Source organism: Pleurodeles waltl, chromosome 4_1, assembly GCF_031143425.1.
Source record: "Pleurodeles waltl isolate 20211129_DDA chromosome 4_1, aPleWal1.hap1.20221129, whole genome shotgun sequence".
In the NCBI taxonomy this organism is placed as follows: domain Eukaryota; kingdom Metazoa; phylum Chordata; class Amphibia; order Caudata; family Salamandridae; genus Pleurodeles; species Pleurodeles waltl.
The window spans coordinates 337407280-337422975 of NC_090442.1; the positions used below are offsets into that span (position 1 = coordinate 337407280).

Sequence of the window (15696 nt, forward strand, 5' to 3'; positions counted from 1 at the left end):
ATAAATAAACTGGAGGTGATAGCTTTAGCACCTCTTAGCAGGGCTGGGCTTGCCTTTTATTGCACTGGCCATTTCCATGGTCGGCTGGGGCCACTGGAGGCTGCTTCAGAGAGCCCCACCCACTGCTGGTTCCTCTGTCACTTTCACTAGGTCCACAAGGTTAATTACAGCAGACAGAGGGGGCTGGAAGAGAGAGAGAGAGAGTGAGAGGGAGAAGTGAGGTAGAGATCAGAGAGGGAGAGGAGGGAAGGAGAGAGAGAAAGGGTAGATGAGTAGAGAGAGATACAGTTTGGAAAAGAAGGGAGCGGGTTGGTTTAAGCATTTTTGGCAGCGCTGCTTTTGTTTCCCAAGTAGGGCTCCTGCACATGGACTATTCCAGATTTACTCACCAAAGCTCTTGGACCATCACCTGACATTCTCTTATCAAATCTTTATCAGGTAACTATTCCAAATATGAAATGAGATTTGTAAATGCAAATTAAGGCAGCATATTTAATGCAATTATCTGTCTCCAAGCATCACAGCATTCTCTCTTTGTGAACGGTTGTGTTTACAGAGGTTTCAGACAAAATAATTGTGCTCTCACTCAAATCTATGATTTTGGTTCTGTTTAATGGACAGGGGTGACCCCTCTGCGATGGCGAAGGAGCGTCGTCCCATTGCTGAAAGGCAGAAAAATAAAATGACAATAAAAGTATTTTACTATCATTTTATTTTTCCACTTAGCCAGTCTTCCGAGTGTAGGGTGGGGAGTGGCCAGCATCCATTGCGTCGGGGGGTGGGGAGAGTTGTAGGTACACTCTAAGTGTGAATGAAGGCTTGCCAGTGCATCTTAGGCCGGCCAAACTGATATGCTCACTTCAAACTCTCCACCTGCGCTGTGTTTCACAGCTGGGTAGAGACCAAGCACAGGTTCCCACTCCATAACTGAGCAGCATTTGAGCGAACTCAGGCCAATCCTAGTGCTTCTCTCATGCTGAGTAACAGCATGAGAGAAGCGTCTGGATTGGACAGGGATGGAAGCACGACGTGGTGAGGAACACTGAGGCGGCGACCAGCAGCAGGTAAGTGTTTTTTTGCTGTTGCTATTAATATTCCCCCCAACCGCTCCGTGCGCTGCCCTTCCAACCATTCCTGGGGGCAACCGCCACTCTTAATGGAGACACTAAATTTATCCACAATGCACAGACTGGCAGCTCAAAATCATCAGCTGTGTGATGCACTAAAAAAAATACTTTGTGTGGAGCTCTGGGTGACGGATTCCAGATGTTCATATGCAGACTATACTTTACAAGGTTTCAGTCCCTACCTACTCTGCTTTATATGGGCTAAACCTTTAACATATATTTACTCTTCTTTGTCTCCATGTTGATATCTTGTACATATCTTGTGTACTCACTGTCAATACTATGCATCAGAATTATGCAACGATATGTATATGTTTAATTTTAGATCCTACAGGAATTAAAGACTTGGTGCTTTACCCAGTGGGGCCCACTGCTGTGGTTTTGAGCTGGAGCAGGCCCTCCCATGGGGTTTTCCGGAAGTACATGGTGGAAATGTTTTTCTTCAACCCTGTGACAATGACGTCGGAGTGGACACCTTACTATGAAATCGCGGCTACTGTCTCTTTAACTGCATCAGTGGTAAAGTATATGCACATACTCTCACTAACAATAAACATTTATCTAAAGTTACGTAAACACTGCTGAGAGCAAAATGAAGATGGTCGTTAAATAATGTTGAGATGCAGATAGCAAAAAAATCTTTCTTAAGAGTTCATTCCGAAATTTTAATACCAATTATTGTACAATATATCTTTAACAGTGTATGTTTTCAGAATATTTCACTTTATTGTCTAGATAAAGCATGTAAATGTTTCAAAGTGCAAAAGAAGAATTACATTATCACAATCAACTTATAAAAGCTTATTAGTATTACAGTATCCATTCTACATCAGAAGAAACAGCAACATAAAATAATAATTATAAGTGAGACATTAATGTCCAATGTTGGTATGTGAGCCTTGAGCAAAACTATTCCATAGTGCAGCTTTCCACCAAATGTAATGTGCTTCCATCTGGAGAAAGCTAGTTTATGGTCAGAAGCTACAGTGGTTTCCGAGAGTAATGTTTTGTTTGAAAACTGTTACTTAAGTAACTAGGGCAGGCACAATCCTTGCAAAGCATTCCAAATGAGAGTTCAAACTTAAAATGCATTAAATTTTAAATCATAGCTAGTGTTAGAAATTGGGTTTCTGGTTGGCTAAGGTTTGCACCTAAGCCAGGCAGAACCCACCCACTCTAGTCAGGGCAAGAGTTACACGTCCAAAATAACACCTGCTCACCCCCTTGGTGGCTTGGCACGAGCAGTCAGGCTCAACCCATAGGCAATGTGTAAAGCGTTTGAACAACACACACAACACACGTGACGCACTATCCCCATAACAAAAGAAACACAACACCAAGTTATGTATTGTACACAACTTCATTAGACCGAACACAACATGTCAGTAATACCCTACTACTCAAGCAGTTGTCAGAACATTACACAATACTGTTACACTGCAGAAATCAGCAGTAGTTACACATAACACACAGTTTACTTATTATTCTGCAACATAAGCAGTAGTCAGGAAAACATTACTATGGAAATGCACTTGTCATAACAGTATCATAAATGTCCATACTAGGAACATTAGAAAACATATGACAAGTCATGAAAACATATTAGCATAGAATGCCCATAAAAGGAACACTAGCAAATATATGGCACATCATAAAAGAAACAGGTTAACATTTCAGTCCCAGCCTGCCCATAAAAGAAACATCAGGAAAATACAGAAAAGGCCTGAGCAGCAAACATATCCGCTTAAATGTCACCAAAAGTACCTGTTTTTAATGATGGAGCCACCTCCAGTGCCATGCCAAAAGAAAAGGGGGCTCCTCCATGCCTAAACGGAGACCGTTTTATGGTTGGGGGCAGAGGGGGGGCTGCACGCACCCCCTCCGTTTTTACACAGGGGCCCCCTCCTGGGTCCCGCACCCAAACCAGGTGCCGATAATTTCTGTAGCTCCCTGGGCCACAGTCGGCCCTCCCGAGGGGGTGAAGCTCACCAAATCTAGGGGCTAGCGGGATGAGGAGGCCTCCGATGAGGCCTCCTCCCTGCCCGTCAGGTAAGGAAAATGTTGGCCCAGTGGGGCGGGGAGTCTCCGATGAGACCTCCTCCCCGCCCGTCTGGTCCTGGGTCCTGGACTCGCCCGCACCCGACCTGGTATGCAAGTCTACTGCAACTGTGAAATTCCTGCGCTATTCAGCAACGCACTCTCAAAGCGCTAGTTCCTTCAGAAGGGAAACGCCCAGCCAGGCGCTATATTCCTCAAAGGAAAGTGCACAAAAGGCGTTTTGGGCCATTCCAATGGAGTGCTCACCAGGTGCTACAAGCAGGCACTTACAGGGGCCAGGGGCCACAGCACCCAGTCCCTGGGGGACACAAAAGATGGAGAACAGAGTGGCAGGGCCCAGCAGCAGGCCAGCACCAAGAGGATGCAGACGGTGGCAGTTCATCCAAGTGGCTAAGCAGGTCACAGGTCAGCACAGCAGCAGCAGTCCAAGGCGGTTTCTGAGCCCCTCCAGCAGCATTATGTGTCCTGTTACCTGCAAGTTTAAGTCCAGAGTGTCGCTAAATTATGGGGAAAAATCCCCTATACTTATACTCAATTTTGCAAGGGTTTAGCAAAGAGGAGGAGAGGATGTTCCAACCAGTTACGACTGGTTCTGTGAGTGCATCCTCTCTCCTCCAACACAGGCTCCAAACATCAGTTGAGGGTAATCAAGCCCTTTGTGTGAGGCCAGGGCACAGCCTTTACAGATGCAAATGTGTCCCGCCTTACCTTCTCTCAGCCCAGTAAGACCATTCAATATGTAGATGCACCTCTGTGACACCTCCACCCTCCCTGTGTACAGGCTGTCTGGAACGTATGCACAAATCCCAACTGTCACTCTGCCCAGGCATGGATTGGAGTCAAGCTGCTAAATACCAGACTCATAAGCACATAGAAATGCTCACTTTTTAGAAGTGGCCTTTCTGTAATGATAATAAAAAATCCACTTACACTAGTAAGTAGCATTTCTCACTACCATTACAACTAAACCAAACATTCCTACGCTGCCCCTCATAAATCAGACAATACCCCTTAGACATAAGGCAAGGCATTTCCATTACAATCCTATGAGAAGGCAGCACTCACAGCAGTGGGTGGCACAAGCAGCACTGTAGGCCCATTAGTAGCATTTAATTTACAGGACCTGGGTATAGGGATACAGGTAAATTAAATGTGCCAATTAGGTATATGCCAATCATACCAACTTTAGAAGGGAGAGCACATGCACTTTAGCACTGATCAGCAGTGGTAAAGTGCTCAGAGTTCTACAGCCAACAGCAAGAGGTCAGGACAAATAGGAGGAAGGAGGCAAAAATTATGGGGATGAGCCCGCAAAAAGGGCCATGTCCAACAGTTAGCCAGCCTAATCTTACCTTGTGACCAGAAAAATAATCAGATTTGTGTAGCAAACATTCAATTTAAACTGCCCTGTTTAGGACAGTTATGCAATTTGATCAAATTCTAGGAAAAATGTTCAAGTATACACTGGCTTAATACAAAATAAAAAGAACTGCTTTCACCAGCATGGTGAGATGGGTGATTTGAAATAATGGGGCTACCCTAAATAAATGAAATCGATGGAAAAGAGCTGACCTATTGACTGCTGTCATCTGAGGATACACCTGTGACAAAAACTCATACCAGAATTTTGTCAGTTGACACAGGTTTTAGAAAAAGCCCCAGTCTCGTAACCAAAGTACAGTATTTACTGGATTTGTACCCTAGAGTATAACTTTTTTATTTTTTTAACACAACCAATTGACAGGCATCCAGTGTCTTACAGCTCTTAAACTTAATTGTGCTTCTAGTGTAGCCATGATTTCTCAAGAAGATCCATAATGATTTCAGTTACATAAATATATATTTGAGACTGGACCTTTGTTCACAATTAGATTGGCTGAAGGAATTATTTAGATATTGAACATTAGAAGTTATAAGGTGGAACCTACAGGAATACCATAGACCAGTGAATGGGACATGAATCTGAATTATCCAATCTGAACATTTAAGTACCATTCATAAAAAATAAATGGATCCAGCTCAGAGCTTCAAATAGTACAAATATCTCTCACTCCAGTTTATTACACAGCAGTCCATTGTCTACAGAATCAAAAGTGACCGAGAGATCCAATAAAATCAATACCACAAAATGTCTCTTCTCGTATAATGATAGCATTTGTTCTCTCAAAAATAACAAATCAGTTTCTGATGAGCTCAGGGGGAGAAAACCAGAGTGAAAATTTGAAAAGAACCCATATATCCAAATAGTTGTTTAGTTGTTGTACTATACAAGTTTTAGGATCTTTGTCCTGAGTGGTAGACTTGTGATGGGACAACAGTTTGCAAATATTTTTTAACTAGTGTAGATGTTTTCGTCAAGGAGGTAACTACAACATTGTTTAATGTCTAAGAAAAAAATACCACTATAGAAATGTGTTATCTAGATTTGATAGGTCTTGTGATAGCAAACTTGTTATTCTACTTTACAAGTGATGCTATATATCTTTCCTGGATCAAGTCAGACTTAACCCTTGTAAAAGATGCTTGTTTGCTCTGGGAGATATTAGATCAAATTAAGTCAAATACCACTTTGGTAGCTTGGGTCAAGCAGTCAGTCTTATCTCAGAAGCAATGTGTAAAATATTTGTACACATACACACGGTAACAGTGAAAACACTACAAAAGGAGTCCACACCAGTTTAGATAAATAACCAATACTTATCTGAATAAAACAAGACTAAAAAGACAATAATCTAACTTACACAAGTCAATATATCACTTTTAAAAGTTTAAGCAATTGAGTCCATAGAAATCAATGGATGGGTTTGTTTTAAGGCAAAGTACCTTAGATGTGTCAAAAATCAAAGATGAGAAGAGGCACAGGGAAGGTGAGATGCCGGAAAAGCAAGCAATGCATCGGTTCCTTACTGCCAGGGGAGGTGATGCGTTTGTTCGTTACTGTCGCAAGGAGGTGATGCATTGGTTTCTGGACATGCAGCCTCAGTTCCTTACTGCTGTGCAGTGTCAATGAAGAAATTAGCACCCAGGGATGATGCGTCAAAAATCCAGAGATGCTGTGTTGGTCTGCAAAGATGAAGCAGGTGCTACATCGTTTCTGCAGTGGCAGTGCAGTTGCTGCATCGGATCTTTATAGCGATGTGTTGATTCCCAGCAGAGAAGCAGGTGCCTGGTCAGATCCTTCCAGCAATGCGTCAATTTACAGCAGAGCTGGGAGTCAATGCATAGATCACCAGAACTCACTTCCATGGGCCCAGGGACTGAATTTGGCACCACCTGGCAAGTGAGGACTCCCAGCAAGAGAGCCTAGGTGCTGGCAGGTGAAGACTTTGATGGCCCTGAGACATATTAACAGAGGGCAAACTCAACACAAGCTCTTGTAGAACCATGGAAGCGGGATTTAGAAAGCAAAGTCCAGTCCTTTCACTCCCAGGACAGAAGCAGCAAGTAGGCCAGCACAACAAAACAACAAGAAGAGTGTTAGACCTTCCTAGAGCATACAGCTCTTCTTCTTAGCAGAATGTCCTCAGTACAGAAATGTTCTCTGTTCAATTAATGCATCTTAAGGTGCTATTTGCATAGCTTTCAACGTGTTCCTATTTTTTGTGAGGGTAACTGTCAGGTTGCGCTTTTTTTTAAATAAGTATACCAAAAGCTATGCCATGTTTTATTTGGAAGGTTACCAGACGATTAAATACCATCAGAGGCAACACACATCTGTCCGGGTTTTACATCTACAAACCACTTTAATGTAAAACTGTAGTCTATTTGGTCCATTTGAGGTCAGCCATGACTATAGTTATTCAACGAAAACAAAGAACTGGAAAATAGCGGCCGTCTCATTTGTGCGGGTTTCAATGCTATTTTTGTTTTTGATTTGTTGTTCTTCCATGTCATGATTCCACCAGATTTAATTCCTGTTTCTTTTTTGTATTTTCCACTTTCTTGTACCCTTTTCTCTCTGTTGCTCTGCTTGATCGGTGAGAATTCCTATGGAGTAGTAATAGGTCTGTTGAATCTTCTATTCTTATAATCCATTTGATTTTCACCCAGGTTTTCAAGGTGCCAGATTGTGGTATTGATCTGGCAATTCTGTTCACCTTCAGTAAGTCCTACATTTTTGGTAAATTGGTAACTATGGAGCAAATATTACTGAAATAAATTAATGGACTGGCAATGGTGTGTCCCTTTCACATGAAGCATCACCATAGGTTGATTGGAGATATGAAATTTTAATTCAGGAATTTGTTTCTCTCATTGGATTTTGTTTCTTTGCATCATAACTGATCACAAAAACAAAGATTTAGATACCAGAATGCAGAGATGCGAAGCACTTACAAAAGAGGTACGTTTGGTTTTGCCCAACCTTCTCTCACAATTCCAGTAATCGAGTGAGAGCAGAGAAATAAAGAGGAGTTGAGCGGTCACAACATAGGACTGAAAGTGAGGGGAAAGAGACAGCCCAACAAAGGAGGCAAAAATAGATCTGGGGCAGGGAAGAGAAAACACATAAGTGGGCAGAGAAAGCATAACCTATGGGTAGAGTAAGAGCAACAAAGAAGGCACAGACAGACCACTGCAGATGCTTGACTCAGAAAAAGAGTTGAGGGACATCTGTGAGAAAACAAGAAAGGCAGGTCTGAGAGAGCACAGCAAAGGGATTAACCACTTCCATGGGCGATAACTGATGGGCCTTGATTTTAAGGAGGAGGAGGTAGGCAGAACTTTCACTGGACACAGGTATTATATGTATGTTCACCACGGCTCTCAAGTTTCCCTGGTCCATGTGTGAGTAGCACCTCCAGTCCTGTTTTTTTCTTTGTATTCTTAGATTTTTAGTCCTAATTTCATAATGGAAACAACAGGTCTACAAATCACACAATGTGAGAAATGGCATGGTGTTTTCATTCAATTACTTATACATGGAAATGGGAACTTGGGAGCTCAGGTACACACCACACACAAGATAGAAGGCACGCACTTCTGGCATTCATGGTGTGATATACTGCAGAAAGACCAGTAGAGAGAATGGCGCACTTGAACTGCACCAGTGAGCAAAGTAACACAAACATCAAGGACACAACTCAGAACAAGTGATGGGAAATCACTGCTTTGAGGTGATAGGAGATTCTTAGTAACCAGGCAACACAAATCCTCTTGACCTAGAAGGAGCTTTCTGATTCTCTTTTTAATTGTAGGTCTAAATCCAAAGGATGTGCCTGCCCTTCTGAAAAGATCATTAGAACTCCCTTATTGTCACTGAAATATCTAAAATGAGCCCACAGCCAAAGAACTCTCAAACTTGCATCTGTATAGTTGAGTTGCTCACCAACTAGAGCTTTTCTAATTTGCAAAGGAAACATAGGATTGGGATGGTATATCTGTCATAGGAATCATTTGAGATCCTTGATGCAGGGGTCCCACCCCTCACCCAAATATATTTCAATGTGGCATGTTAAGCGCATTATCTGCTCCTTCCATAAATGTAGCCCCTTTGAGATTTTGTGAGACTATTTGTGGTGGCTAACCATTCCTCTCTTTGGTGGTATTCCTTATCCACCTAACACACTGGGATACTATGGTGACCATCTTTAGTGGCAATTAAAATAGAAGTGTGCAGATAGTCAATTCATGTGTCACAGCAGGTGGCAAATCTGCAAAGCAAAAAAAGGCGCATGCTCTGGACCAGATTTACCAAGACGTTGCTCGTGCTTTAGCACAAAGCTAAGCAGCTCAAAGTGGCACAAAGTGACATCTGCGGTTTACAATCCTGCACAAATGGTGTTTTGAAAAAATCACTTTCCATTGCTTTGCATCAAGGGGGCATTACTGGGAACGGATCAGCATAGACAGCCATAAATGTTGATACAAAGCTCAATCTAAGATAGCGTTTCATAGCTTGGCATAAAAACAGTTAGGCTTAACTTACAAGCATTGTACAAAGTATGTATGCAACACTCAAACTGTAATAAAGTAAAAACATAACACTAGAAAAATCCCAAACTAATTTAGAAAAATGTAAAAAATTTAAATAAAGAAAATGACACTAAGGCCCATATTTATACTTTTTTAGCACTGCATTTCCGTCATTTCTTGATGCAAAAACGGCGCAAGCTTACAAAATACAATTGAATTTTGTAAGTTTGCGGCGATTTTACAAAATACAATTGTATTTTGTAAGTTTGCGCCAATTTTCCGTCAAGAAATGACGTAAATGCAGCGCTAAAAGAGTATAAATATGGGCCTAAATGACAAAAATCCAATCTGTAGGATGGGAGATATGATTTTTTTTAAAGTTTAAAGTTCAAAACAGTGCCAAAAGTGTTATGTGCCAACCGTGTTTATCTTGTCATACTAGACTGGGTAAAAGTGAAAAGTTAAGGCTGATTATGATGGAACGTGGGTCAGATACAGGGTCCTGGCTTATCCAGGTGAAAGATTTTACCTTTGGACTAAGTCTCTGGGATGGAAGTCAAAGGGTTCCACATTATCGGATCACTGCTGGACAAGGTCTCGGTGAAGCCATTGACTTTAGGCAGGAAAGCTCAGAGCTGGAGAAAATTACATTTCGTTCCCTGAGAAGGTCCCTCACCATCTGGATACTTTTTGTGCCCTTTCCTAATGAAGATTTTTACCTTTGGACTTAGTCATTTTTTTGGAGCTTGCTTTCTTCCAGCGGGGCAAGACTGCAGACTGTAGCCAAAGAGATTTCCGTGTGAAAAACTAATGACTTTAGGAAATTTTCAAAAGAACAGTTGTTCTTTCGGAGTGAAGCTTTAAAGCCTATGCCTCCTGACTGAATAAAAAGTGCGCATCGAACTATAAATAACCAATTATTTATATTTCACATATTAGTTTGTTTCTGTGCACAAGAAAACAAATGTTCTCAGCATAGGTGCTCCAGGAAACAGCACAGTGATCGTGAGAAGTGAAAACCATGAGCAATTGTGCACTAGTTCGATTTACAAAGACAAAAAGACAACAGCTTTGTGGACTAAGTAATAGTCAAAGTCTCAAAACAAGACTCAAAATTGGAGAATAATATGTGTACCCAATAAAGTTTTCTAGTCAATAGGTAAGTATGTCGACATTTCAACCCTGATGAATATTACGCATGGTCTTCATCAGTACAAAGTTGATAGCAACCTTTCAGTGAATGAAGTAAAGAAGAAAAAACCCTTATGAAGAAAGTCCTTCAACATCTAGACATGTTGTGAATCCATTTTAAAGATCATGAATGATTCAACCGTTCGTAAGTATCTGAACTGCACATACTGTCACAAATCAGTGTCGGACCACTGCTCGAAATTATGCTGCAGTGGAAGATGTCGCCACAGGGAAAAGCGGTTGTGAAAGTAGGGACAACCAAGGGGAGTAAGATATTGATGCCCCCCAGAAACTGATGCATTTCAATGCGCGCAAAGTTTCTGCATGTATCTGTTTCCTAGGAATGTGTACTAGTAGGATATGTTTCCACTACAAATTCTATGCTAAACACCACACACTGTCTTCTACACTGTGAAGAAAGTTGTGTGTCATGCAAGCCAGCCTATGCTAGTGGAGGGGATGACACTAGCAGCAGTCCCATCTTCGTAGATGGCTGTGCGTTGTTTGTTTTCCATTTCATGCAACAATGCACAACAAATTTAGAGTTTTGTTGAAAAAAATCTTAATAAATCTAGCCTCTGTGTTCAACTCCTCTACAGTGCACACTGCAAAACTATTTGTCATTAAGTGCTTCTTGCAAGATAATAATCAGAGGACTGTGTTCACAAAAAGGAAAGAAAAAGAAAAAAGTGATGGGATTTTTTTTACATTCCATCTTTTTGGTGTGTTTCAGAGATGTGCAGCATCACAATCATCAGTAGCTCCCAGGTGACAAACATAGAAGGTAGTACCTTAGCCACTACCACTTCTAGCCAAGAGTAGGTGCAATCTAGACCTAGAATTCTCAGTTTGCAGAAGATACACTGTGCTGTTTGCCAGAGTTCATTTGAAATGTCACACCAGACAAGTGTCCTTTAACTTTGTCTCTCACTATCAGCTGGAAGTGAGTTTGGGTGGAAAGGGAGAATTTGTTGCCCGTGTGTTACTGCCGTCTGAGGCTCATTGAATACTTGAATATTTGCATATTAATGGGAGTTTTCATCCTGCCCCCTAAGTTTCTGGTTGGTTCTTTTGATGATACTTAAGTCTTCTTTGGTATAGGACGTGGACAATGAAGTGAAAGAGGAAATAAGGCTTTGATTACTTATCCCATAACTCCATTGCCATGGTCCTGTGCCAGTCCTTACATATGGGTGGAAGTTGTGGCTTCAACTTAGGCATGATGCTTATGAATTGGGATGGAATGGGTCCTGGTTTAATGTATTTGAGAATGAGGATAAGTGTCTGTGGAGTGACACATTCTTCACTTCTTCAAGGATTGGGATGAGGAAGATGTAATCGGGTAAATGGAATTACCTGGAAGTAATCAAAGCATTCTCTAGTACCCTTCCTCATGCTATGATTGTTAGCCTTCGTGTCAGGCCAAGGCTGAGCAGCTTGGATCGAGGGATTGGCAATGTTGTGAAAAAGGTGACACACCAAAGCTTACCAATTGCTTTGGTTTGTTGAGAGGAGAGTGGGAGGCTGAGCTGGAGGTCCGCATCTTCCCCTTTTGCAAGTCATGGTCATTTCCTGGGAACAACTCAGCTGCAGCTCTCACACACATGATATGTGATTAACCGCACTGCATGGTGGGGCCTCAGGGATCGCCAGTGGTTGACTGCGAGCAGTGTAGGTAGTGTGCGTATATGTAAGACCAGCAGCAGGGATGGTCCCATGCAGCAGCCCTGTCAAGTTTCCCAGGTCCATGTGTGACCAAGTGTTCCGGTGCAGGTTTTTGTTTCTTCATTCTGAGAAGTGTAATCTTAATTATTAGGAAATATAATAGAAAGAACAGATCTCAGAATGAGAAGGAAAACCCTGTACAGCCGTAACTAGTCACACATAAACATGAGAAACAGGGAAACTAAGCTGTGGAAACCCATGGTAATTGGTCCGCCCATCCTCTCTCTGAAGCATGATTACGGGAGGGGTGCTGTTGAACAGGAAGTGATCGGGAGGTTACAATACCAGTGAAGGCTGTTTTCCCTTTCCACCACGTGGCAGTGGTAGTTTCACTGGCCACGAACTGAAAAAGATAATTGCCTTGTCAATAGTCATTTTAGAAAAGACATCAAACAACCCTTTCAAAATTCCCACATCCATGCGTGACTAGCCGATACAGTACAGGTTTTAACTTTGCATTCTGAGATTTGTAGTCTTGTTTATGCCTGTAATAACAAAGGACTATCAGTCCCAGATTGCAAAGAATAGCCCATTCTGAAGCTCCTACTCATGAATGGACATGTGAAACTTGAAATCTATGAGCAAAACTCTTACCCTTAAGTATGTAAAGTATCCAAATTTATCTAAACAAGGTGTTCTGTGATATTTTTTCCTGAAAACCCAAGAACGTATGGTATGCTAGTCTGGTAAAGAACATTGATCATTCAAGTGTGTACAGAACGTAAGCCCAGTATGCAGACATCTTCGAATGTAAATATATGGTCCTGATGGATCTGATCAGGCCTATTGCACCCACACCTAGAGGACAAATGCACAATTAGCACTGGTGGGTTTTGTCATGTGTGTTAATACCATCCAGTCTTGGTTCTTGGCTTTTCAAAGAAAGCCAAGTTGCATTCCGTAGTTTGCAGTTTTTGATTTAACACTGCAATTGTGAGCACACAGATCCTGACATGCTCAGTGATGTTGGTTAAAAATCCAGGCTGGATGAAGGTATAATGCATGACATAGAGCCACTAGCAGATAGGCACAGGATGTTATCCTTACCACCGAAACTATCCTGTCACAAGATATACACATGCATGCATACATACATATTTACTTAGGGTTATTACAAGATGAAATGTCTCAGTTTCACTCTTGGCAGTCCTGGCATTACACTTAATAAATAAATCATTGTTTTCAATATGTTAGTCTAATTGGTTCGTTTGACATTAACCAGGACCAAAAACCCTAGAATTCACTGATGGCCGGAAATGGACAATATGTGCCCTGGGTGACATGTAGCCATTTGGTAACATTACCTAAGAAGCAAAAAAGATCTCGATTCAGTACTGACATAGCACAATACCCCATAATTGGATTGCAACGTATTACAAATAAGTAAAACAGGTAGAATTATTTTAACACACACAGCTCTTAGGTTTACCAGTCCCATGCATGAGTAGTTCACCCAGAGGAAATGTAGTCGCCTCATTTTGACTAGAAATCCCAGCATGCAACGAAAAACCCATCCTACTCAGACCTAGTTTTCTGTAGCTTTCAAAATATTACAGGATGTTAACGTTTTGTGGTCACTGGGAATTTTGGGCAAAGTGCAACATTCCCCAGAATTGTGCAGAAGGCTTATTTACTGTTCGAACGCATGCTCTGAAACATTTATTAAAAAGGTAAACATGTGCCAGGTAATAGAAAACAATAATTGGCAAAGCCAGTAGGTCTCGCCTATACGAAATCTATTGTCATTGTCAACGTGTTTTTAGCCATGTTGCATAGTAGTGCAGCACTTTGCAAAGTCGCTTAAAGTACAAAAAATAAAAGTGCTGTGATGTGGCCAATGTTGACCCCTTTCATTTTCTTTACTCTCAGCCGTGTTGGAGAGTAGCCGTGCTGCTATGCAATATGGCTAAAAATACTGACAAGGCCTATTGATCTCGTATAGGTGTGACCTATTGGCTTTGCCAGTGCTTGTTACACTGTTACAAGAGCAAAATGCCGTCACTCACAGAGCGGTAAAGTCTGAAGTGAGCAGACCCATTGCCTCATGCTGTATCTATAATGGGCGGAAATAAAAAATGAATGACAACAACACACCAATGGAAGAAGAGAGCTGGCTAAAAGTACCTGATTGTAAAATGTTATTGACACCAGAAGATCTTGGCTAACAGCAGACTTTAAAACTAGAAGTGAGGTATGAAGCGCTCAAGTTATTGTTCTTCAAAATGTTGGGAGGGCGCATCGGACTGAATCTGTATACAAAACAAGTTATTATTCAAAATTTGAGGTCATGAGACTGAGGGCATGATCATGACCTTGGTGGAGGGGATTACTCCGTCCCAAAAAATAGGATATAATGGAACTTGAAATACGGCGGGCGGGATATCCATCACATTTGGGATGGAGTAATCCACTTCACCAAGGTCATAATCTGGCCCTGAGTCTTCAACAGTGTGGAAAGGCACCTGGAAAGAGCATGACTGTGGGGAGCTTTTAGTCACATACACCCGTCTACACTGTGTTACAAAGTGTGAGGGGAATAATGGGAACGGTACATAACACAGAAGACGTACCTAATGAAGATCAGGGCAGGGTGTGGGGGCGTTAGGCTTGCAAAATTGTTATGCAGTTCTGTGCTTAGGAGCATTTTTAGAGATCATGGCCCTAGAAACCTTACTGTGAGTAACACTTAGTCCTTGCTTCAAAGACACCTTCATGGCAGCGGTGATTTCTCTTGCTGGGCAGAGGGGTTGCGTCCTGTAGTGTTGCGCACCAGTGACGAAACTGGTGCCAGGACACTACCATTCGCGGGGATCAAGGGTGTGGAGGTCTTCATTCACACCACTTGTTTTTCCCCCCACGCTATGTCACGTTTTTGTGTGGTTTTGTCCTGCTGTCGTCAGGGCTTGTATATAATAAACGGGCGAGGCTGCGAGGGCAGATGCAGGTGATGCGGAGCGAGCCCCAGGGTCGTCTCCGTAATTTAAAGCGCTGCTGCACCCTAAAGCGGCCACGACCCAGAACACATAACATACGATGCAACGTGAGTCATTTCAACTTTGTTTTAATGTTGGGAGGGGCCGACATTATATTGGCTACGGAGGGTGTGTGATGTCGATCACCGTTCCTGTTCTTTCCCATGGTGGCCGCTTGTCTGCGCTGTGCTAGTGCCACGAAGGGGGACATTATTGAGGCCTGCCGCGCTCTCAGCTCGAGGGAGTGTATTAAGGCCTGCCGCGCCCTCGGCTCGAGGGAGTGTATTGAGGCCTGTTCAAAGACGGTTGCCGAGGCCTGCCACGCCCTTTTTCAAGCCGACACCCTCTCCCGGCTGTTGCGTTTCGCGGGTGCCTGCCACGCCTCTCTACTACAAAGGGATTTTTCCAAACCTCCGTGTTTCCTTGCTGTGGTATCACTGCAACTTTGAGCACGTGTTTGCTCCACACGATGCTGCAGGTGAATTTTTTGTAGGAGACCAGGCTCCGCCCACCACACAGTGTATCGTTTTTGCAAGGGCTGTAAGCAAGATCTGTGCTCAGACCTTTGCTGAAGGAGCTGTTGAGTGACTGTTTAAGGTGTTCCCTACAAATGATTGCTTTCCTATGGTTTTGGTGGACTGTTCAGGCCTATTCTTCAGTTTATTGGTCGTTATTCAGCCAATCTAATCCTGAGGACTCCGACAACTTTG

At 42.4% G+C, this 15696-nt stretch overlaps 1 protein-coding gene across 4 annotated transcripts in view; it reads left to right on the forward strand.

Moving 5' to 3' along the window:
- PTPRO (protein tyrosine phosphatase receptor type O) overlaps positions 1-15696 on the forward strand; it is an 814046-nt gene that overhangs the window by 535932 nt on the left and 262418 nt on the right. For all 4 annotated transcript variants that reach the window (XM_069228459.1, XM_069228458.1, XM_069228461.1 and 1 more), the window contains exon 9: positions 1453-1646. In XM_069228459.1, the coding sequence (XP_069084560.1) occupies positions 1453-1646 (194 nt within the window). The remainder of the gene's footprint in view (positions 1-1452; positions 1647-15696) is intronic.